This window comes from Lutra lutra, chromosome 7 (assembly GCF_902655055.1).
Source record: "Lutra lutra chromosome 7, mLutLut1.2, whole genome shotgun sequence".
NCBI lineage: Eukaryota > Metazoa > Chordata > Mammalia > Carnivora > Mustelidae > Lutra > Lutra lutra.
The window spans coordinates 108814006-108839005 of record NC_062284.1 but is presented as its reverse complement, the minus strand read 5'-3'; the positions used below and the strand labels follow the sequence as shown (position 1 = coordinate 108839005).

At 36.3% G+C, this 25000-nt stretch overlaps 1 protein-coding gene and 1 long non-coding RNA gene across 2 annotated transcripts in view; one reads left to right on the top strand and one right to left on the bottom strand.

Annotated features, from left to right (window-relative positions):
• Positions 1 to 4737: 4737 nt before the first annotated feature.
• LOC125105658 (uncharacterized) overlaps positions 4738 to 25000 on the top strand; it is a 30720-nt gene continuing 10457 nt past the window's right edge. The window contains exon 1 of the long non-coding RNA XR_007128975.1: positions 4738 to 5151. This is a non-coding gene — a long non-coding RNA (uncharacterized LOC125105658). The remainder of the gene's footprint in view (positions 5152 to 25000) is intronic.
• HIF1A (hypoxia inducible factor 1 subunit alpha) overlaps positions 7956 to 25000 on the bottom strand; it is a 41325-nt gene continuing 24280 nt past the window's right edge. Inside the window, exons 6-15 of the mRNA XM_047739292.1 lie at positions 24417 to 24619; positions 19633 to 19739; positions 17848 to 17995; positions 15841 to 16061; positions 14896 to 15182; positions 13536 to 13658; positions 13014 to 13438; positions 10448 to 10556; positions 9790 to 9916; positions 7956 to 9276 (exon numbers count right to left, since the gene is read on the bottom strand). Coding sequence (XP_047595248.1) covers positions 9125 to 9276; positions 9790 to 9916; positions 10448 to 10556; positions 13014 to 13438; positions 13536 to 13658; positions 14896 to 15182; positions 15841 to 16061; positions 17848 to 17995; positions 19633 to 19739; positions 24417 to 24619 — 1902 coding nt within the window. The 3' untranslated portion in view covers positions 7956 to 9124. The remainder of the gene's footprint in view (positions 9277 to 9789; positions 9917 to 10447; positions 10557 to 13013; positions 13439 to 13535; positions 13659 to 14895; positions 15183 to 15840; positions 16062 to 17847; positions 17996 to 19632; positions 19740 to 24416; positions 24620 to 25000) is intronic.

Below are 25000 nucleotides of genomic sequence, written 5' to 3'. Positions count from 1 at the left end.
TTCTGCTCAGATCATGATCCCAGGGTCCTGGAATGGAGCCCCGCATCTGGCTCTCTGCTCAGCAGGGAGCCTGCTCCCCTCCCCCTCTCTCTGCCTGCCTCTCTGCCTATTTGTGATCTCTCTCTGTCAAATAAATAAATAAGTAAATCTTTAAAGAATAAAAAATTAAAAAGTCACTTCTGTGCCATATCAAATGTGCGGGCCTAATTGAAGCCAATACACAATTGTATGGCTCTGTACCTGTTAAGATATGAAAATATTTACTGCTAGCACATATAATTTATTGTAGCGATTCTGAATACTGATTGCTCCCCCTTTCCCATGGGGCTGGTTGGGTTTTTTTTTTTGTTTCCTTGTTTATTTGTTTAGTGACCTGACTGGACTATTTTAGTGAGGTCCATTTCACCCAAGAAGTGAAGACTCTTTAAGTAGCTACTCAGAGGGTACATCCCAGGTAACTTTGCACACAGTTACCTAGGATGAGAGTGGTTTTAGCAAGGCTTTCTTTGGCTGTCTCTTTTCCAGATCTCTCCATTAAAGAGCCTGACTCTGTTGTTATTACACCCAGCCATTGGGCTCCAGTAACTGCCTTTTGATTGCTCCCTTGCTCTTGACAGTATCCTGGGGACACAGTCTAATCCAATTACATTTCAGCTCCTTTGCAGAGATAGGCTTTGAGGCTTGTTCAGATCCCAAGAGGGCTTCTCCTAGTTGTCTCTTTCCTTGGCTTCCCCCCACCACTCTCCACCCCCCCCCACCTCGCCCCGCCAAACTCATTGGTCTGCAGTTTAACTTCTTGCTGCCATGGAGCTACCAGCCTCCTCTTAATAACTTATCACGAGAATATCCAATGTTTTCAAGAGCACCTTTGGGTTTGAATCTTCTCACACTCTTCCAAATAAAGTCCATTCCTGTGGGGAGAGCGTCAGAGTTCTCTGTTCTAATGGACTTTCTCTCCCCCTGGGAGAAATCTCTGAGCGACTGCTGTGGAGCTGGGGATGGGGACAGAGGCCCACTTCTCTCAGAATGATACCTCTGCTTTAGGAGCAGGGCCATGGCGGGGGTGTGGGGGGGCTATAGTCTCTTCCTTCTCAGGCTGCCTCTGCTGGCATGGAACTCCCAGCCTACATGAGAGTGGGGATGAAAGCCACTGGGATCTGAGCACTCTTGGCCTGCTGCACCTGGAATAGAGCTTGTCCTATGAATAGTGTCTGAAAGGAAGAAAGGAGTTCCCAATGTCTCCAATCTTCAGGCTGTACTTACCTGGAATTTAGCCTTTGCAACATGAAGTTAAAGAGGATAAGAAGTGCTGGCAGCCTGGCCCTCCCAGAGAGGTACCATAGCCTTTTACTGGGACAGAGGGGTAGAGGGAACCCTTTCTTGGCCACACCCACCTGGAGTTGAGCTTTCGTCATACTGAGCAGGGTAGGGGAGGCAGCAAGTCATGGCACAGGTGGTGTCACTAAGTCTTGTTATTCTTACCAAGATTTAATATACTTTCTTGAATAAAATTTTCTTCATCTGCTGTATTCTCTTCAGCCAATTTCAAGAAACTTTAAATGGGATATATATTTTTTAATTCTTGCCAACTGTAGTTGTTTCACTGGGGAGCAAGTCCATGGAGCTCCTCATACTGCCATTTTCCTGGACATGCCTTTAAAGGCATAACTCCCCCCTCCAATGATTGATCAGTGTAGTGGTGTAAAGGCCCCAGCCATCTCTGTAGCTTGGGACAACTCTCAAGGACCATCCCAGGTCCAGAGCTCCGCACATGGCTGCTGAGGACATTTGTTGGGACTGCTTCTCAGCTCCGTTTCTCACTCTGACTACTTCTGCTTTTTTGCTTTCTCATGTTGTCCCTTAACACACTAATACATGACCTGCAGTCTCCATCTCAGAGTCTACTTCCCAGGGAACCCAACAGCAGATACTTGGGCATCATTATACTATTCTCTTTACTTTTGTACATGTTCAAAGTTTCCATAGTGGAAATTTAAAGAAAGAAAAGAACTGAGTCAGACTGGATGTGTGGATAAGGTTGGAAGTGACAAGTGACCTCTAGGGATTGGTTTGGGACACTGAGCAGGGAATGCAGGAGGAGGAGGCATTTGGAGAACATATGAGGAATCATTTGGAGCAGTTTTTCAGAGGCCAAATTTGAGGTTCCTCTGGGGAGCAGTATAGTCTGGATACAGATTATCAAGCTAGAAACAATTCATGGAAAGAAAAGGTAATGGTGACCCAGAACATATTAAATGGCCAGTAAACATTCTAGTCAGTTTTCAATCATGTTTTGCTCAATAAACAGCTGACTGTGTGAGTAGCTCATACAGGGGCTGTTGATGGTAGGCACCACATTCCGGAACATTTATATCACCCGCAGGTCTTAGAATAACATTGTCCTAGTCTGTTCAAGCTTCTTTAAGAAAAAAAGCATAAACTGGGGAGCTTATAAATAGCAAACCTCTATTCCTCACAGTTCTGGAGGCCGGTGAGAACCCTGTTACAGTTGAAGATCACCGACTTTTCACTGAATCCTCACATGGCCAAAGGAAGCAATGGAGCTCTCAGGAGAAGTTGTGAACATTCCTATGTTGAAACCTAACCTCCAAGATGATGGTATTAGGAAGTGGTGCCTTTGCGCAGTGATTAAATCATGAGGGTGGGGAGAGAGAGAAACATCTGTTTTATAAGGGTACGAATCCCTTTCATGAAGCTCTACACTCATGATCTAATCACCGCCCAAAGGCCCTACTTCCTAAAGTAGTATCTTGTAGGTTAGGTTTCAACATATGAATGTTGAGAGGAAGCAAACATTCTAAATATAGCAAACACCTTGGACTCACTCAACCCTCAGTAATTGTTCACTGAATGAATGGATTTCACTGGAAGACTAGAAAATAGTCCTGTTTTCTCCGTTCTCTTTCTCCAGTCATAATTCTTCTCTGGTCCCCCTGTCACAAGAGATACTTCCCACCTTTGATCATGTGTGGGTTGTCCTTGTGTAAACAGAGAGGAAGGTTTTAAGGAGCAATCAAAGATGAATCATATGGAATCACGCTCAAAGGAACTAAGAACTTTAGTAGGGGAGATAAGACGTGCATAAATGACCAAGGAAGCTTAAAAAAAAAAAAAACACCAAGAAGTTAAGAAAGCTAAAGTTGTAGTGACATGGAAGTTCACAGTGGTGACAAGTATTTGCAGTCGAATTTGCCTGGGAGGAGGCATAGCACCTACCCAGGCTGCGCTGGCTCCTCTCTACTTTGTGGTGTTAATACCTCATTTTTTGCTTATGCTTTTGTTCTTGCTTTCAATATTCTACCAGCAGAGTGGGAAATCAGGAAACAGTTTATGATGGTTTATCCCACAGCTGTTCAGAGCTCCTGTGTTTGTCATAGCAGTTGTGTAGAACCATTAAAAAAAAATCTGTTTCAAAGAACAAATAATATTACCCAAAATATTTGAAAAGGAGCTCAATATATTAATTAATATTTTATTTATAAATATATATAAATTATATATATTTTAATATATAATATATATTATATATAATATATTTATTATATGTATTAAAATATATATATTAATTAATGTTTAATGTTTCAAAGATCTCTAAAAATAGGTTTGACTGACAGAGTTCTCATGTACTTGTGAGGATAGATAGATAGATAGATAGATAGATAAAGATATGATGTTTCTCAACTTTTTAAAATGCATTGCCCTTGGTGATAAACATTAAAGCCAGCCCCCCCCCCCACGCTGCCTCAGCTTGCTCTGCTCTGTGGAGAATTGCCAATTTATGATTATTAAGCATCCATAAGACCAAAAGAGTTTTAGGACTCTTTAAATGGCATTTCCCTAAATAAATTAATACAAACACAAAAGTTTAAGGCCACAGATCAGTTTTTATTAGTAAAACATATTTAAACCACCTCAATCACTTTTTAAAAATGGACTCTTTCTTCGATATTCTATTTGGAAAAACCATGAACAGCAAATTTTCCTGAAGGAAACAATTTAAAATAAAATGTAAAATGTTGACAACTGTGGATATGCACAGATGAGGTTATTAATTGAAACAATACCTTTGTTGTCTTACTACAGACTGCACAATCTTAACATACTAATTACAGGAGATTAAGTTTAATGCCCCAAGCTTCTCCATATTCCATAAACTCACTTCCCTTCTGTCCAACTAGATTATTTTCTCCCAAAAGATTCTCCATAGCTGGCCTCAATAGGATGCGGGCACACAATAATCAAAAAACACGACAAATAAAAAGCAAAACAAAACGGAACAACACCTGGGGCAGCTAAAAGTCCAATGAACTTAATCAGGGATATCTCAAAGTGCTTTATTTAAAATTAACTAAATCTTTGAGTGCTTTATGAGAAATACATCTAAATAACCTTAAGAGTCCTCTATTTCTGACCAGATTAATAGATGACTAATTTTTAAAAACCTGTTATAATGTTAAGCAAGCTTCAATCTGTTAGGAGACCTCAGATATTTTTCTATTCCATAAAGCACAGCTTCCCACCCCAAAATATTTGGGAGTTCCGCAGACAGCTCCACAGCAACACACTGAATCTCTATGCCCTGAATCTCCCAATCGGCTCATCCCAAGGAAAGTTTGGGCAAGAGCCAGGCATCACAATTGGACAAATCTGCGGAGACAAAGAGCACTGCTGACCACTGACGCACCCCGCCCGCCCAGCCAGAGGCCGGGAGGGGCCCGCGCCTCCCACATGAGCTCTCACACGTAGGCGGGCGCAGGAGCAACACCCCCACAGAACGAACCCCGCCTGGGAGACGAGGGCGGGGGCCGGGGCTGCGGTGCTGTGCCCGAGCACGTACCGGGGCGGGGCCTGCAGCGGGGCAGGCGGGGTTTGGGGAAGTTTCTCCCTGCGGCTTGTGTTTCGCATCCTTACCGTGTAGTACCAGCGGCACCAGGGATAGAAGCGGGTGGCCGGTCCCTTCCGCTTGTTATTTTCCCCGCTGAGGGGTCTGTCTGATCAGTGCTGCCCTCAGGCACCTGTCTTTCCTCTCCGTCCCGGATCATGGAGCCGAGAAAAGGGAATAAAAGAAATTAAATAGTACAAGGAGATCGGGTGTCTGGGCAGCTTCTTGGATAAAACCGTCCACTACAGGTAAGAAAATTATGTCCAGACCTCTGAAAGGTGTGAACACAACAAAGCTCCAGAAGGCGTTTGACAGGAGGGTTTGTGATAAGGTATAGCTTTTATAGTACAGGGAGACTATTTCATATCAAATTCTACAGATCGAACAACGATCTGTAAAACGATCTGGGACAACAGGTTCAGCGCTATTTTAAGGGATGAAATACGAGTAAAGTGGTTAGTGGCAGACCTAAAAAAACAAAAACAAAAACAAAAAAACAGAGTGAAAGATTTTTTCCGTTACACTTTTGTTGTTTCCAGTTGGCAATATATTGGCAAAGGTTTTATTTAACCAAAATCCTTAAAAAAAATTCCATATTCTTTAAACCTTTTTTCTGATGTTGCTATATTAGAAATCTCGACTTTTAGAATCTAAATGTTTAAGTTTTTGCAAAGCCAGTCAGTTCATCTTTTCTGTATTTTAGAGGTTGGAGGGGAAAAAGAGCTATTTGGAGTGGTAGTTGCAAAGTTATACAGACTTAAAAGAAAATAAACATGTCTGTTATGCCATTAAGTCGAACAGCTCTGGGAGAACTGTATCATACATTGGTATAATCTTTTATAGTTCATTGACGGGCTTTCATAAATCACCTCTTTTACCTGTGAGTTAATGTTTTTCATCACCAGACACCTGAATCTCTAGATCAGACTCAAAATTTGATAGCCCTTTAGAACACCATTTTTACTCATTTCATGTCTTGCCATTTCTCACTTAGGACGTACCCTAATTGTTCTCTATGATTCCATTGCCCTCACCCCACCCGTTTGCTTTTTTTTTTTTTTTTTTTTAAGATTTTATTTATTTATTTGACAGAGATCACAAGTAGACAGAGCAGCAGGCGGGGGTCCGGGGGAAGCAGACTCCCTGCTGAGCAGAGCCTGATGTGGGGCTCGATCCCAGGATCCTGGGACCACGACCCGAGCGGAAGGCAGAGGCTTAACCCACTGAGCCACCCAGGCGCCCCCCCCCCCCCCCCGTTTGCTATTTAAACAGTTAACAGGGAAAAGGGTATGTTCTACTGAACCGGCTGACACCCTGCGGTATTCCTGCACCACAGGCAGCTCAGATGCTTTGAACCTTGAGCTACCTCTCCAAAACTGTTTCCTTACCTATAAAATGAGATAAATTCACAGGTGTTTTTTGAAGATTGAAAGATAACATGCAAAATGCTTAGCACAAAGTCTAACATATAATACCTAATAGATGTCAGATTCATTTTAAACTCATAATCTAAAAGCCATTGTACTTAGCTGTGGTAAGCTGTCTGTGAAACTCTTCTTAGTTCCAAAGCTAAAGGTAGGGCTTAGAACAAAAGAACAAAATACACTCAACTCCCTTGCCATACTTTGTTCAGGTGTTAAAATAATACAGCGGCACGAGCTAAGTGGGAAAGTGATAGGCATGCTTAGGAAGGAGAGAAAAGCTATTAAAGAATTCTAGTTGCTAGAGCAGGGTTATACTTCAGAGAAAGGCATTAGCATTATCAAGTACTAAGTGACAGTCTCCGGGAGGGCACAAATACTGGGAAGAAAGGGCTGGTTTATCTATTTCCAACAGCTTCAAATACTCCAGGGGTGGTGAATGACCAAGAGGTGGGTACTTATTTTCTTCCAGTCCTATGGTCCTTTAAAGTGGTTTTCTCTTCTAAATCATTGCTCTTAACAATTCATTTTCTCCTGGTCATTACATAATCTGACCACTTATTAATATTTGAAAACTATATATAAACGTCTAGTTTTCAACTAGAGTTAATTTGGTACCAAAATAAGCAAGAATTTTTGCTATTTTGACCTGAAAATATTAAGCAACTATTTTATTCTAACATTCCATCTATACTATATGTCATGAAATGCAGACGTGCTTTGGATTGTAGTATTTACAGTGAAGTATACATGTGCCCCCAAAATTTTGGAGTAAGTCTTTATATTACAAATTTTTGTTCCCGAATTTTCATGTTATGACAATTAACATTTTTTTCAGTCTAAGAGAAGAAGAGCCACCTAAGATCTGGGGCTTAGTTCATTTTGTTCAGGATATTTTGTTCTTGTAACATCAGGACCTAAGGCTCTGGCACTGCCTATGTAATTTGTCCATAAAAATCATTTGCTGTTACTTCTAGGTGCAGAGGTTCACAGTGATTTTTCATCTTTTTGTGCTTGTTTTTTTTAAAGTAAGAATGTATTTTATAATCAGAAAGATAGCTATTCTCTAAACAAAATATAGGAAAAAATGAGTAAAGTTATTTTTAAAATATATACAGTATCATTAAAACAAAAAAATGCAAGGTTTGTTCTAGTTTCAGATTAGAGTCAGAAGACCTAAGTTTAAATCTTTGGTGTATCATTTATTACCTTGAAAACTTAGACAAGTCAATTACCACTTGAGGTCTACATTTCTTCATCTATGAAATGGGAATAGATTGGAAATCTTTAAAGGCACTTCTAGCCCTTACAACATTATGTAACTATAATGTTCAGGATTTGTTTCACTCATCCCATTCACCTGGGATTAAAGCATTAAAATTGGCTTTACTTTAATAGGTTCATAACTTTAAAAAATGACAAATTTCTTTTCTAAAAGCATATTTTTTACAGTGGAACATTATAGTTTGCTTTTACTTGACATTTAGGGACAGAGTATACATTAAAGTGATAAATAAATAGAAATAATTATTTACGTAATTTTCATAAGATAATTAAATTGTTGGTAATCAATTTTATGAGTTGGAGGCACTTGAAGCAAATATTTTACAATAAAAGTTGATCAAAGGGGGCCTGGTCCACAGAAGATGTTTATTTGATGTAACAAAACAATACAGTTAGTGTTAGATCCAACCACAAAAAGCAAAAGGAATGAAAAATTTGTACAATGCACATAGAAAAACAAGATGTTTACTGTGACAACTATATATTTCTAAAATAATGCTTCTAAAATTACTCAATTATTGAAATCTATATGAAAACAGAAGGATGTTAATAGCGACAAAGTGCATAAAACCAAACATCAAATTTTGAGCAAATTAACATATTAGGCAATTTTGCTAACAAAGCATGATTTTTTTCTTGTTCACAATCTGCTCAAAATATCTTTATACCAACAGGGTGGGCAGAACATTTAGGCTTAATATCAATTACACAATATTAGCATAAACTTCCACAACTACAGATAGGATATTGTTTTCTTTTGAGCTGGCAAAGTGACTACAGAAACATCAGATCATTTCTCTGAATTGAGAATTTTATCCAAATAAATGTCACATACCTTCCAGATATATGCATATCTTTCTATATCATGTAAATGGCTTTACCCATTTAAATAATAAACCATACAAGCATTTAAGAATCATTATTATATGATTAACAAAGTCATGTTCCAGGTTTAACAATTTCATAGGCCAAAAAAAAAAATTTCTTCTTAAAAACTAGTTTTATAAATGCAGAATATATTGCATGAGTAACTGCTGGTATTTTTTTAAGAAAATATATTGTGCAATTGTGGCTACCATGTACTGCTGGCAAATCATTATTTATGTAAAATGTGAAAAAACTGAGTAAAAATTTTTCAAACTGATCATGATGAAAGGTTACTGCCTCCTTCAAAAAAATTATATTGGCATCTTATTAAAAATAATTCGATAAGGGACAAAACTCCCTAGCCCAAAATAAATAAATAAAAAGGTGCATTTTAAAAATGATGCTACTGCAACGTAATGGTTTAAATACCAAGGAACTGTGAAAATGTGCTGTCTGTGATCTGGCGTTAAAGAACGTACTAAAAAAGAGCATTAATGTAAATGAAGCAGAGAGGGCATCAAGACTGAACTAACCAAATTTGTGCAGTATTGTAGCCAGACTTCTAAAATTAGATATAGAAAATATAAATAGACTGCTTTAGGTAATGAGCCACCAGTGTCCAAAAAAAGGAATGAGATTATGAAAAAGCTCAGTTAACTTGATCCAAAGCTCTGAGTAATTCTTCACCCTGCAGTAGGTTTCTGCTGCCTTGTATAGGAGCATTAACTTCACAATCATAACTGGTCAGTTGTGGTAATCCACTCTCATCCATTGATTGCCCCAGCAGTCTACATGCTAAATCTGAAAAACAAAGACATGCCTAAGTATTCATTCACCTAGTCAATGAATATTATTGAACATTCACTATGCTATAGATATTGCAAGAAACTGAAGCAAATAAGCTCTGGGTCTTTAATCTATGGTGTAGTCTGTGGTTTTGGAGCAAAACCACAGCTATGTAAACAAGCAAGTGCAATAAAGTGTTACTGGTGCTCTGTCAGAAGCATTTAAAGGACATGATGGCACAAAGGAGTGATAAATCAGTTTTGAAAAAGGCATAAAAATGTACAAGTTTCAGCTTCTATTTAATATTGCTAGCTAAAGACACAGATATATAAAATATAATTACTAAAAATTAAAAGTTCCATCTTGAAATAGCTATTCCTCCATTACCACCAGTAGATAAAATGCTAACATTACTTTTAATGATGCTAAAGAACGAAAATCACTCTCACTGAGAGTAAACCTTCTAAATAAAGTTTCATATATTTTAATTCTCCATGGGATGTTCAAGGGTAGAAAGAATAAACCAACCAGAGGGTATTAAAATAATTGTCTTTTGCTCCATTCCACTGTGTTCACTAGATTTGCATCCTTTTACGCGTTTCCAAGAAAGTGACGTAGTAGTTGCACGATCGTCTGGCTGCTGTAATAATGTTCCCTAAAAACAGTAAAGTTACTTCAATTTTACTATGTTGAATTTTTATAAAATCAAAAACTCCGAAATCAGTTTAATAACAATATGCAGGCAGATTTCTTAAATAACGGCCCTAAATTATTTTTTTTCTCTTAATACTACGATAAAATCATTTGCCACTATGGCAACTGTTTCTGTAAATGCTTTCTAGTTAATATGATCTGAAAACATCAGTATGGATTACACAATCCCTGATTTAACATTAACTACTGTTTTTTGGGGGTAAAGATGGGAAAGTAACTGAAAGGGAAGAGAACAAGACTGGTGGTGAGAGTGAAGAAATTCACTTTTTACTTAAAATTCATCTGTATTGTTGGGAATTTTTACAACGAGATTGTATTCATTCAATTTATTTCTATGAAGTAGTGCATACAAAGTGGAAGAAACAATATTTAACCTCTGAAAATACAACTCTTGTATTTGGAAGAAATAAAGAATTACTTATACATGGCACATTAGCTAGACAGAAAAACAAACATGTACTTTCACACTTACAATTCCTACTGCTTGAAAAAGTGAACCATCATGTTCTATTTTTCGCTTTCTCTGAGCATTCTGCAAAGCTAGTATCTTTGGATTTAGTTCTTCCTCAGGAATGGTGGTTCTGAAAAAAAAAATATGGTTGCTTTACTATTATTTTTAAAATATCCAACTAACTTTTTGAAAACATATAATGCCTATTTGCCAACATTAAGGAATATAATGTTTTATGTGCAAGAACTTTCCTGATTACTGAAGTTTATCATCTTAAAAGTCAAAGCTCAATTTTTGAAACAAAATTTCTTAAAATATGCATTTACCTATTTATAAAATAGATCTGAACAAAACTAAATTGATATTTTTGTAGGTTAAAGTGAAATATTGACTCTTCATTTCACCCAGTATAATACAGATATTATTGGGACTACAGGAATACAAGATTAATTTCACATTTGTATAGTGTTTTTGTTTATAGAACATTGCATGTCATTAATTCATTTTAGCATCATCCCCATCTCCAAGATAAGGAGGTATATAACACCCATATTGTAAATGAGACCTGAAGCTTGTTAGCAATGGGACCTTAAGCAAGTTACCTAGTTAGCTGCAGATATTGAAGTACATTCTAGATCTCCTGATACTCATTTCTCTCCCAGTAATCTTTCCCACTAAGCCACTTTGTCCTCAGTATTGATCTGGTTATCAAACCTGAACTATCTGCACTTAAAATTAATATTAAATAGTGAAGAACTGTTTTATGCATCAGGCACATGAATTCTGTTTTGTCTTTACAAGAACTCCTCCCCCCAGCCCATACACAATCACAATGGCTCCTTGCTCTGTTCCATATAGTTAGGAATGCCGTATGGATAAGCATTATTCAAATTGCTCTCCTACATGCAGTTTTGTTTCTATTTTTAAAAAAGTCTATAAAACCTTCACTATATAGATAGGGAGGTTTTGAAATTCCTATATAAATACATTATCTTTATGAAGTATTACTGTCATGTAAATACCATTTTAGTAGCAGTAAAGAGAAAGACTATTTCTTCAAGGTAAGTTCATCTCTTAGAAGTGTTTAGTGTGTAGTATTTTGGAACTAATGTGAAAAAAACCTACTAAAGTGACTAGATGTTACACTATGCTTTTGACAAGTATACAGTTGGTTCAGAAAACTGAACATCCCACAGTCCTCTGTAGCTAACAGTAAACTATAAATTCAAAGTCACTGCCAATTCTATAACTATATTCATTCATCCATCCATCCATCTAATAACCATTTACTAAAAAGTACCACACGTTACATACTGTACTAAGTATTAGCACCACTCAAATGTCTAAGACACTATCACCGCCTTAAGGAACTCAGTCTAAAGTCAGTTGGTGACATACTAATTTATAAAGTAATATAAACATTACATTAAAAAAAGTTTTTCTGTTAATCTAGGGGTGCCTGGGTGGCTCAGTGGGTTAAAGCCTCTGCCTTCGGCTCAGGTCATGATCCCAGAGTCCTGGGATCGAGCCCCACATCGGGCTCTCTGCTCAGGAGAGAGCCTGCTTCCTCCTCTCTCTCTCTGCCTGCTTCTCTGCCTATTTGTGATCTCTGTTTGTCAAATAAATAAATAAAATTTAAAAAAAAAAAAAAGTTTTTTTGTTAATCTAAAGCTCCAAGATCTTTTCCTAGTTCTGGGAAAAGGTTCTTCCTAGCATTCTATGTCAAAATAGTGATGAAGGGCAAGAGAAAAAAAGCCATAAATTCTTGTTATGGCAATGCTTTTTTCTTGCTATTGTTATTTGGTTCAGTCAAGGCACAGCAGAAAAGGAATGGTTTCTTTCCTCTTCATACTGCCCCACTGACTAGCTAAAACTTATTTCCTCTTGAGTACAGCCTCAAATTTAAAATATCAAATCCCACTATAAAAATTATATACAGAAATTATTAAAATTTGGGTGGTATACAGGTATTTGCTCAAACTAACTCCATAAAAGCAACATCATAAATCATGCTTAGATTCCTGTTATAGCTCTTAAACACTAATTTAACCTATAACATAGCTAATGTTCTATTAATATGTCATGAAAAATAAAAGCAATTACACATAAATTTTAAAAGAAGGCTTGTAAATACCTGTATTGAATACTGAGGACTGAAGACTATCAGGCTCAATTTGAAATGGGGAATTGGAAATACCCTTAAGTTGGAAGGTCTTTTATTCAGGTAAGCTTTAAAATAACTCAAAGAGACAAAAACAATGAGGATAGTTAACTAGTCTGATTTAAATGACTACAAGAAACTGGGCCAATTTTGCACAGTTAAGAACTTACTGGCTACATTATATTTTTAAAAGGTACTGGAACACCTAACTCCTACATTTTGGATTGGTGATGTGGTTATTTTTAAGAAAATACACAATTTAGAAACATTTCTTTGAGTACTTGTTTTACCAGAATTTTGTGTGTCAATTTAATGTTCTTAAAGCATATTTACCAAAAGTTAGCTATGTTTAGAAATAAGTTACCACCACACATATTTTCTCAAAAATAATAAAAGAACTATAACTTGAATGTTATATGTAAATACCTTTGACTCAAAGTGACAGATAACACATTAGGGCTTCTTGGATGAGATTTTTCTGTTTGTTCTATGACTCCTTTTCCTGCTCTGTTTGGTGAGGCTGTCCGACTTCCAGTATCACTGTAAGGTGATGTTGTGGTACTAGTAGTTACTTTAGGTACGTGAGTAGGAGATGGGGATGCAATCAATATTTTAATGTCTTCTATACCATCTTTTGTCACTGTTTTTAATTCATCAGTGGTAGCAGTGGTACTGGTAGTGGTAACAGGAGGTTCCTGCATTTGAGTCGGCTGGAATACTGTAATTGTGCTTGCACTTTGAGGGCTTGTAGAACTGCTTTCCAGTGGCGACAGCTGATCGAAGGAACGTAACTGGAAGTCATCATCCATTGGGATATAAGGAGCTAACATCTCCAGGTCTAAATCAGTGTCCTTTAAAGCAACAAGTAAACACAAGTTAAACCCAATATCACTTCAAACTAAAAATTAATAAACTTTGACAGAAAATATAATAAACAAGTTCCTCTACCTGGGTGGAAAATGGATTCTTTGCTTCTGTGTCTTCAGCAAAAAGTTTCTCTACCAATTCCAGCTTAAATTCATTGACCATATCACTATCCACATCAAAACAATATTCACTGGGACTGTTAGGCTGTAAAAGGAATTCAGTGGTTTACTTTTCCCTGAGGAAACATACATATATTTTGCTAGTTGTCACAATTCTCAAATCACACCTCAGAGATTACACAATAAAGTCTGTGTCTTCCATCACATTTTATCTAACGAGAAGTTAAACTTCTGAGCTTACATTTTTAACTAATTTTGCCAATATATACATTTCGGCTATGTAACAACATCATTTATAAAATTAGGACTAAACGATACATTTGTCTGTTTCTTCTGAAGAAAAAACTCTCTTATAATTCCACTCCCACATGGTACCTAACTGGCCAACAATTAGGTATGATACACTCATTGGAATCTTCCTTTGTTCTGAGAAGCCACACTTCCGTAGATGTACCTAAAAATCTCACATGTATTTTGGGTGTGGAGACTTAAAAGTTCTTTACTTGCCTTCACCTTAATGAATGCAGTACTATTTTAGGAGTTCTGAGCAAGGATTCTAACCAAAAAACTGTAAATATATAGTCTAAGCATAAACTTTTGTTTCCTTCATTTTAACATCTTTGTTAGATTAAAAAAACAAAAAAGAAAAAACAATCAATAGATTTTTATGCTGGGTAAAGCAGAGCAACCACAGCACAGAATATTCTCCAGAAGACTGTTAGATGTCAAATCTCCTACTCTTTGCCTGCCAGTCTCAATTGATAAATATTTAATGTAAAATTATTCACCACTTTCTAAGACCTATTTATGCCTCACAGGTCATAATATTCAAGTCTGAGTTGTCCTACTCCTGAGCATAGTTTTAAACCTAAGAGGCCCTGAAATGGAATCATTCTAGATTTAGAAACAGAGCTCTATGTGACATCTTTAGTCTTGGCCTCAGTCTAGCCCTGGAATATTTTCACTGTGTTTATAGAAAAACTATTACCAAGACAGAACTTGAATAAAAAATAGTTATTAGGTATTTACTCTGTGTAAGAACTTGGTATTTTCATGTTATGCTAATCCAGAACAGTGATGGAAATTGGGCTAAATTATGCAAATAGCTTAGGGTCCTTTCCCTTTCAAGCTTCACTAAAATAAGCCTTTTGCTACTTGACAATCCTCCAACTCAAAGGGCAGTAACAATGGGCCTGGAGTAATGATAGGGGCACACATAATTATCTGTGGATGTCTAAATTCAAGACTTTTTATATTCATTTTATAAATACATTCCTGAACATTAAAATGTGAGCTACCCTCTTCTTATATCATGAACCTACCTCAGGTGAACTTTGTCTAGTGCTTCCATCAGAAGGACTAGCTGGCTGATCTTGAATCTGGGGCATAGTAAAAGACAGTTCCAGTGACTCTGGATTTGGCTCTAATTTTAACGCAACTTCTTGATTGAGTGCAGGGTCAGCACTACTTCGAAGTGGCTTTGGAGTTTCAGAAGCAGGTAATGGAGACATTGCCAAATTTATATTCTGTAATTTTTCATTGGATGAGGGGAGCATTACATCATTATACAATGGAACTTCCTCAAGTTGCTGGTCATCAGTTTCTGTGTCTATAGGGAAAAAAATTGTTAGTCAATTTAAAGAATACCTAGATTTCAACATATACAGAAATGTATGCCCCCTTTTACAAAAGGTCTAATTCATTCAAAAATGTTACCAAATTTTCCTTAACCAGGAAGTTTACACATATAGTAAGTATAATTAAGTCTGAATTATCTTTCCAATCTACTATTGACAGTTCCTATTATATTTATGGCATAAGAGCCCTGCAATTCCAACTTTTCATACCTTCTATTCATTAAAATTACACCAACTTTGAAAATTCCAGTTTTTGTTTTCAATGTTTGATATTATGGTATGACTGGTTTTTATCTTTTAATGAACTACACTTACTGCAATATAACTTCTACAATGTGGAGAAAATATGGCAATAGGATAGAGAAATAGAGTAACTGAGAAACATTAAAGTGGGAAGAAGAAATACCAAGAACCCTTTGAGGCACAACTTCCAACACTGTGACAGAAGCAGGAATGCTGAGAAATTATAGGAGCAAAAATATTTACACAAATACTTTGAAAAAGACTTTGAAAAACAAAATATGTAAGACTATGATGTCCAAATGATACCAACAAAAACATGTCCAAGTTCTGTTAAAATGGGCGTTTAGCAACAGTCTTTAGTCAATCAGAAGAATAATTAAGACCCACCATTGCTGCCGAAATCTAAAGATATGATTGTGTCTCCAGCAGCTGGGGCCAGCAAAGTTAAAGCATCAGGTTCCTTCTTAAGTTTATCAAAGAGACTACTTGTATCTTCTGATTCAACTTTGGTGAATAGCTGAGTCATTTTCATATCTGAAGATTCAACTGGTTTGAGGACACATTCTGTTTGTTGAAGGGAGAAAATCAAGTCGTGCTGAATAATACCACTGTCAAAAGAGAGAGATTAGTAATTCTTAAAGGAGCATTGACACAATATGGAGGGGACGGTCTCTGAAATAACCCTCTCTTAAAATTCTGCTTTATGAGAAGGAACATTTTAAGATGCCTTATCCTAATTTCTCTTGCATACTTGGTCACATTTAGGGTTTAAAATACCAATATGAACACTTAAAAAAAAAAAACTTAAAAAAATGCAACATAGTTCAAAACTGACCAATTAAGAAACTTCAGCTCTCCCTTTGGAAAGAGTGATGGTGACAAAGAAATGTTAATAGTCAAGTATATAAAAGGCACAAAGAGATCTTCACTATTTTTGGGCTGATTGGGAATGGAACTGGTACAGAAGAACTCTTTGGGACTGATTTATGAGGCATGACCTAAGGATGGTTCTAGAATATAAAGACAGATAAACACCCAAGGCCTTTCTAAGAAGGTTGCCGTATTTTCCTTGGTGGTAAGAAAACAATATCATGATTTAACACCTGCAGGACAGAGTTGAAAAGGGATGATGAATAGATCCATTTTTGTGTTTAGCTTAAATGTGAATTTTATTGTCCCTTTAATCAACAAATATTTAAGTGTTCACTAAGTGAAATGAACCAAGGATACAAAGTTTAAAATACCTAACCCTTGCCCTTAGAAGTTTATAACCCAATGTGAAGTAGATGTTCAAACAATTAAAAATCAAAGTGGTAAATGCTAAAATAGAGAAAGTCTGCTTCACAGAGAAGCCAACAAGCTGAAGCTCTGGCTCAAGTAGGCTTTTTTGGCAGATGGGGTAGGGTGAAAAGAAGGACATTCCAAGTGGGTGATTCTTATATAATGGCAAAGCCACAAGAGAACTCTTTGGCACTAATATTAAAACATTAAAGTATGAAAAAAACTACAACAGCAACATTAAAGGATGGGGTCAGAAGTGGCAAAAATAAAAACAAATGACCAAAGTCTTCCTTAGAGAGGTGGCCATAGTTTTAGAGAGATGATAGAAACTGTGAAAGCATGGGAGTATAGAAAATGACAAGAAATGATGTTATGCAAGTAAGTCATGGTTTATCTTGGGGGTAATAAAAAGATCTTTAAAACCATTTTAAGGAAAATGAGATGATCAGATATTCATGCAAGTAAACTCACTATGATGGTAATCTAGAAGATGGACTAGAAGGAGGCAGTCACCTGAAGTAGATCAAATGAAAGACTGGCTTATAATATCCATAATATTCACAAGCCAAACAACTAAAAGAAGAGTTCATGAATATACAAGAGCCATGTGCCACATTATACAGCCTTTTACAATCACCTTATATACGATTTCATCTAATCCTCATTACAACCTTCTGAGTTAAGTTATTATCATCTCTCCTATATGGGTTAAATTCAAAGAAATGAAAATTTCCCAAGGTCATGGAGCTAATAATGACTATGACACAAATCTAACTATTCCAAGGCCAGTATTCTTCTACAAAAATAACATAGTTACTTGAGATAGTATATGCTGATAGATACACAACTAGAACAAACTAATCCAATAGGAGATCTGGGCTTTTTTTCCAAGGTCTTTTTTAAAAATGGGAGTGAAAAGGAAGGGAAGAGATAGCTACAGATAATAGTAAAATCACTGTAGAATACCTCAGGTCAGAGCACTGAAAACCATAATTAGGTAGAAATGTGAAGATAAAATTCGGTTAACATTTATAATCTTTCCTCCTTATAAAAGAACAGATTATCCAAAAAAGTAATGACTTGTTCCCCAAAGTATTTACTTTCCAAGCTTACCTCACCACATAATTTACACATACAATGCACTGTGGTTGAGAATTCTTAGTGTTATATATGACAGTTGCTTGAGTTTCAACCCAGACATATCCACCTCTTTTGGCAAGCATCCTGTACTGTCCTGTGGTGACTTGTCCTTTAGTAAACACTAGGAGTGGAAAGGAAAGGAAAAGTAACTTTGAATTTTCAGTCAAATGAATGGATGCTGAATGTTGGTCATTATTTCAAGAAAGAGAGATATTTATTTTAATGGAATCAATTGTAACTGTTTAAACTGACAGAGAAAAAGCTCTGGCATACCCAAGATATACTCATTTCATTATTCTAACCCCCCAAATAAACTCCTTTCCTGCCAATCTTCATATTAAATAAAATGAAAGCCAGGAATGAGGGACAGCAGTGACTAAAATTCCTTTAATGACTTACATGTTGAAAGTATCAGAAAGACTAGAAAATGAATAATCTTGATTTTACAGAGAGCATTCAAGCAAGTAGCACTGCAGTATTTCTACTGAGGTTTCCAGAGAATTAACGATGCTTCAAAATAGCTGGGCTGGCATACCTGAATCTCAACTGATACCATGCTGAAATCTTCTGGCAATTTAGGCGACCTTAATCTCTTACTGATTTGGGAGAAAGTACTAGATAAATAGTAATGATGACATTATCACGAGGATTGGGGTCCTGACTGCCAACTTGGGCTCATTCTGCGGTCCCAGGATAATCATACCAACTCAGCGACATTCAGGTAATCCCAATCACATTGGGAAGTCATGTTTAGGTATAGATTAAACAGGCAAGTGAGATTTCAAAGTCTTACTTACTTTGGATCTTTAACATGAGTAAAACAGAATTGTATCTTATATCAAGGGTACTGGTTACCATTTGTACATGACACTGATCACATTCACATTCATTAAGTCACTGAACAATTATTTTCTTGAGTACCTTTCATGTGCCAAACTGGTCTGAATACTTGTATGAATTCTGAAAATGATGCTATAATATTCTATGATCTTTTTTTAGTCTTCATATTTAAAATACCAAGGTAGGTTTTTTTTTGTTTTTGTTTTTTAAAGATTTTGTTTATTTATTTGACAGAGATCACAAGTAGGCAGAGAGGAAGGCAGGGAGAGAGAGGAAGAAGCAGGCTCTCTGCAGAGCAGCGAGCCCAATGTGGGGCTTGATCCCAGGGTCCTGACCTGAGCTGAAGGCAGAGGCTTTAAGCCACTGAGCCACCCAGGGCCCCCCAAGGTAGTTTTATATATCATTAAATGATTCAATCTTAACTAGTACTGGTTATAACTCAAAACATAGACTTAATGGTCAAAATCCCTTATGAAGAGTTCTATTAAGACATTTAGTGTAAAAGGGGCACCTGGGTGGCTCAGTTGGTTAAGCATCTGCCTTCAGCTTGGATGCCAGTATCCTGTGAGCAGGGAGCCTGCTTCTCCCCTCCCCCATCCTAAGTCCCCTTGCTCCTGCACTCTCTTGCAGTCTTTTTCAAATAAATAAATAAAACCTTAAAAAAAAAAAAAAAAAGACATTTGGTCTAGGAGAAGCGCCTGGGTGGCTCAGTTGATTAAGCATCTGATTCTTGTCTCAGTTCAGGTCTTAATCTCAGGTTTGTGAGTTCAATCCCCAAACTTAAAAAAAAAAAAAAAAAGATTTTTAGTCTAGGAAGACTGGTTAATTTTAACCAAAAAGTTAGATATATGGCTGAACGGTAAAGAGATCGCAAGAGTTAAATAATTAGAATATCTGTAGTTCTTCCACTATACTTACTATCATGATGAGTTTTGGTCAGATGGTCAGAGTCCAAAGCATGATAATATTCATAAATTGAGCGGCCCAAAAGTTCTTCTGGCTCATATCCCATCAATTCAGTAATTCTGTTAAGTAAAAAATGTAAGAAGAGAAAAAAAGAAATTAAGTGTAAAAGTTCTGCTTCTCCAAAGTAACTGATATGCATGAAGAGCATCCTTCTTGGCTTAGAATAAATTCACATCTCACCTTTAGTAACTCTACAGTTAACTAAATGCAGCACCATGCACTTCAGTAAGTCCTCTGGGTTCATCCTGCTACTTGACCCTTTTATCTCCTTCACCCAATTCACCAAAGCTTGTTACCTTTTTTTTTTTTTTTTTTAAAGATTTACTTATTTGAGAGAGAGAAAAAGAGAAAGAGCGAGCACACAGAGTCTGATAAGGGGGCCAGAACCCACACCTCCTAGGTCATGACCTGAACAGAAATCAAGGGTTAGATACTCAACCCACTGCATCACCCAGGTGCCCCCTGTTTTCATCACATTTTACAGTATTTATGTTTGGTAAAAAGACAGGGGATTCATAAATAGAAAGTAGTACTAAATTAAATGATAAAAGTTATAAAGGTGTAGTCACTGACATTTAATTTGAAATATAAGATGAAATATAAGATTAAATTTGTTTACCATAAAACCAGATTCTTTAACAGTCCCCTTAGGCAAGGCTTCACTTTGTGGAAAAAATATTTACTACAGAACTTAATATCACTAACCAAAGACTATCTACACTAAATGGGAACTTAAGAATTATATGTTAGTTGGTTTTAGAAGATGCTCTTAGTTTTTTTAAATAATACAAAATTATAGGAATTCATTTCAGATGAAAAAATGATATCAAACTAAAAATGGAATAGAAAATAATTCAGTTACCCCATTTGGTTTCTGGGCAACTCTTTTAGGACAGAGATTAGATCTTATTACTTTGTATAAGCAGTCTGAAATGGAATGCATTTCATGTGAAAGAGAATGCTGTCTTCTTAGCACCATACTAAACAGAAATGTTCTCTTTTTCCTGAGAGCAAAACAGGAGTTCAAGTTTTCAATTTCTCAGACTTTAGAATTTAAAGGACTTTCTAACCAAGGTGTAAGCAAAATTTACTTAAGGTACTATGTCCAAAAAAACTATGAAAAACATACATGGACGATATCCTTCTAAGAAACGTATAGAAAGTAATATTCTTTGTGTTGTCACACTTAAAGGCAAGATCTCTCATATAATTTATTCCAAAATAAAAATAAGGTAAATAGAAAATGGTTTGTAAAAAAACCCAAATTAAACCAAACCAAGTTAAAATCCAGACTTCTTTACAAAGGGATATCCCTAAACACATCTGCACTAGGTGGCAGCATTACAAAGGAAACTGTCTTATAAAAAAGTCCTAGTTCTCTAAATTATACTCTAAAAGTAATTTTAATTGGTTTTATATAGGTTATTTAAATAAAATTCCCATTGAATTAAAAAAAACTTCCATTATCTAAATCTTTATACACCTAAGTATGCCTGGCATTGTTCTAGGTGTAAAAATACAAGGTCAAAACTCAACATGTTGCTAATCTTCTGGAACAATTACCATTACTACTTATGAAATAATGTGGTAAGTGTAGAAATAATGCAGCTATTGCAGCAGTCAGAGGAACTACCCTTATCCCATAGAAGAACTAGTGGGGTGAGGGACAATTTCTTATAGGAGACTTAATGAGACGAACTCAGGAGAGAAGCAGGGCGAGCAAAACCATTTCAGGAAGGCATACCAGAAGCAAAGACGGAGATGAGAAAATGCTTGAGAGTGTGTAAACAAGAAAGACTCGTGGTTCGGGTGGGGAGGCAGGTGAGAAGAGATGAGGCTAGAGAAGTAACCAGATTAATGAGGGCTTTGTATTATCATGTTAAGAATCTCTTGTTTAATTAGATGTCTAGTCAGTACTTCTCAATCTGAGTTAAGGTATGTCTATCACTGAGGGATATATGATGTTAAAATATAAACAGCGTATTTTCCTAGAAAGTCAATTTTATTTAACTTTGGAATATTACATAGCTTATATTCTGTATCAGAAAGGGGAGTGATCCAGAAAAATCTTATCAAAAAGTGTTCTTAAGGGACTAGGAACCTGTGATCTAAAGCAACTATGCAGCGTATTATTCAAGTGTCCTGAGAGTAAGAACTATTGCTCTTCATTTCTACTTTGCCATGAACTTGTAGATGTTCAAATAAATGTGTATAATGACTACATGTGGAAATTAGTACAGTAAATATTAAGTGTTTGGGGAGAGATATTCTGAATGCCAGAAGTTTGATATATTAGATTTTCTCAAAACTGAGCAAAAATTTTTCTAGCTTTCAGTTCTTAGGTTTTAGATATGAGAAGTTCCTAGAAAGAGCTCTAACCAGAAAACAATAATCTCCTGGTCGAACTCAAAACCTTACTTAGTTGATCTATAAGCAGGCAGTCTTTACTCCTCTGTCATGATCATTTTCCAGTTTTCTAATATAACCAAAGAGAAATGTCACTCCTTTTCTCAGTTCTCATTCTAGCTCCACCACTTGCCTTTCTTCCCAATTTACTTCTATACTTTGCTACTGAGTTCAAAAAATAAAAAATAATTCCTCAAAAAGATAGGGGTATCTCTGTCCTATCATATATTCACATGAATAATGGGAATAAACTCCATAAAATACTTACTAGCTTTCCTATCTTCATTTTTCTGATAGCTGACACCAGTGGTAAATAAAGCATTCACTATATGTATAAGACACTCAACAAACTCCTTTAATCCTGGCAACAGCCTTTCAAAATATTACCCTTCTTTAAGAGGTAAGGATCAGGGACGCCTGGGTGGCTCAGTTGGTTAAGCAGCTGCCTTCGGCTCAGGTCATGATCCCAGTGTCCTGGGATCAAGTCCCGCATTGGGCTCCTTGCTCGTCAGGGAACCTGCTTCTCCCTCTGCCTCTGCCTGCCATTCTGTCTGCCTGTGCTCGCTCTCTCTCCCTCGCTCTCTCTGACAAATAAATAAATAAAATCTTAAAAAAAAAAAAAAAAAAAAAGGTAAGGATCATAAATTTGAAATAGTTAAGTTCACATACCAAGGCCCCACTGTAAGTATCAGAGCTGCAAGCTAGGACTGAAGCCAGGATTATGTGATTTTAAAGCCAGAGTTCTGTCACATTTCCTTGTCCAGTGGGGAGGGGGGATTCCTATACTTTATGACTAAGTGCTTAAAATTTGTTTTCTCATACAGCCTTTAAGTTGACCCTACCAAAAGATGAAGAAACTGATGCTCAAAAAGAAAAACTAGTATGCCCAAGATCATCTGGATACAGGCAGCAAAGTCAGGATTTAGTAGCCTGGCTATGGCATCTATGCCTTTAGCTACTGTGTTACATACAGTCTTACACCTCAAATGGGACAAGCAAGCAAATAATTTTTAAGAGTAGAAAAAATGTTGTAACAGATGTATGCACAAAGAATAGTATAGTTTCTTGAAGGAAAAAGGAAAGCTCCACAGAGGAGTAGATGGCTCTTGAAACGTAAATATGTGTTAGGAACTGAAGAAAACTTCAATGCAGAATGGGAAAATGTGTGTAAGGGCACTAAGACAGGGAGTCAGCATGTGGTGATCTCCAGCTGTAGGATGTAGGGGGCCACACCAGAGGAATCACCTCTTTTCTTGAGTAATTTAGACAAGTGGGCTGGGGTCAGGTCATAAATATCTTTGTTGGTCATGCTAATAAGTTTGGGTTTTATTGTGGAGGTCTGTTTTTCTTTTAGTTTTTCAGCACATCTTTTGATAAAGAAAAATCTTCTGCCCTCCTCTAATTGTTACAAGCCGAAGTTTGTTAGGTGTAAAGATGAAGGGAAGCAACTGAGGCATTTTCAACTGTAATATGACCGGATCTAATTTTTACATTAGGAAATCCATTTTTTGAGAATGTGAATGAGAGATTAAAAGACCTACATACATCCGCTGGCAGAGAGACAGCTTAGGAGATTATGGCAAAAATTTGAGCCAAAAGTTGTAATAATGAGCTCAAGAATTCAGTGGCAGTAGAGTAAGGGTGGGAAGGAGGGAATGGATCATGAAATATATGTAACATAGTAAATCTGTAAGATTTAGAGAAAAACTGAGTACATATAATGAAAATAAAAGTTAAGGATAAATTCCAGATTTTTGCAGGAGTTGTGTGTCTACAGTAGTATACTAAGCATGCTAGCATTTTAAAAGGAAAAGCAATTTTTAAAGTTGTTTGGAGGAACGGCAGTATAGTTCAGTCATAGAAATACTCAGTTTATTAATACAGAAGAATATCAAGATAAAAATATCAAATTGGCAATTAAAAATAGTTATGGACATAAATTTGGGAAATGGCAATAGAAATCATGGGCAATATGTAGGGTGAGGAGATGATAACACACTTTCCTCTCTAGTCCATAACCAAAAGTAATCTATTCTTCCTCAAATTACGCATTATGTCTTTGAAATACATTTATTTTCTTTTTAAATACGTTAGAAAGGAAAAAGACCTAAACATTGTGATTTCTGGAAAACACCTTGGTAAAGTATTTGTAGTGCATAGTTAAATGTGGCTGAATTCATCTATAAAGTTAATGTAATACTACTGAGTTCTACAATGTATCACTGTATTCAACTTAGTGAAGCATACAGTCTTTATTATAGTGAACAGTAAAAAAAAAAAAATGCCAGGGACTAATTAAAATTTCAAATTATATCTTATATATCATTTACCTTTCATCACAATAAGAAAATTTCATATCCAGACTGTGACGACTGAGAAAAGTCTTGCTATCTAAAGGAATTTCAATATTTGATGGATGAGGAATGGGTTCACAAATCAGCACCAAGCACGTCATAGGTGGTTTCTTATACCCACACTGAGATTGGTTACTATTAGTATCGTAGACATGAATATGGCCCGTGCAGTGAAGTACCTGTGTACAAGGAAAACAAAGTAGTTCTTTAAAAAAATATAAAAATGCTATTAAAAAAACGCAGAGATAATCAGGTGAAGTGTGACATAGCAAGGAAGCTTTGCTAAAACTTACTGGCATTAGTAGATTAACCGTATCTTTGAACTCAATAAATGTTTCCCCTGTAACACCACCCATGACTCAGGTACCATAAATTACTCTTTAAAAAATTTCTTCCAGATAAATCTGGGCTAATTTTTCATTCATCTGGTCATAGTGGCTGTTTATTATTTTGTTATTTCTTGCTTTGATGAGTGTTTCAACACTGAGCAAAGAAATGTAACAACAATAAACAGAAAATTAAGTTCTATCAAAATTCAAATACTCAGTGGGCGGCAAAGC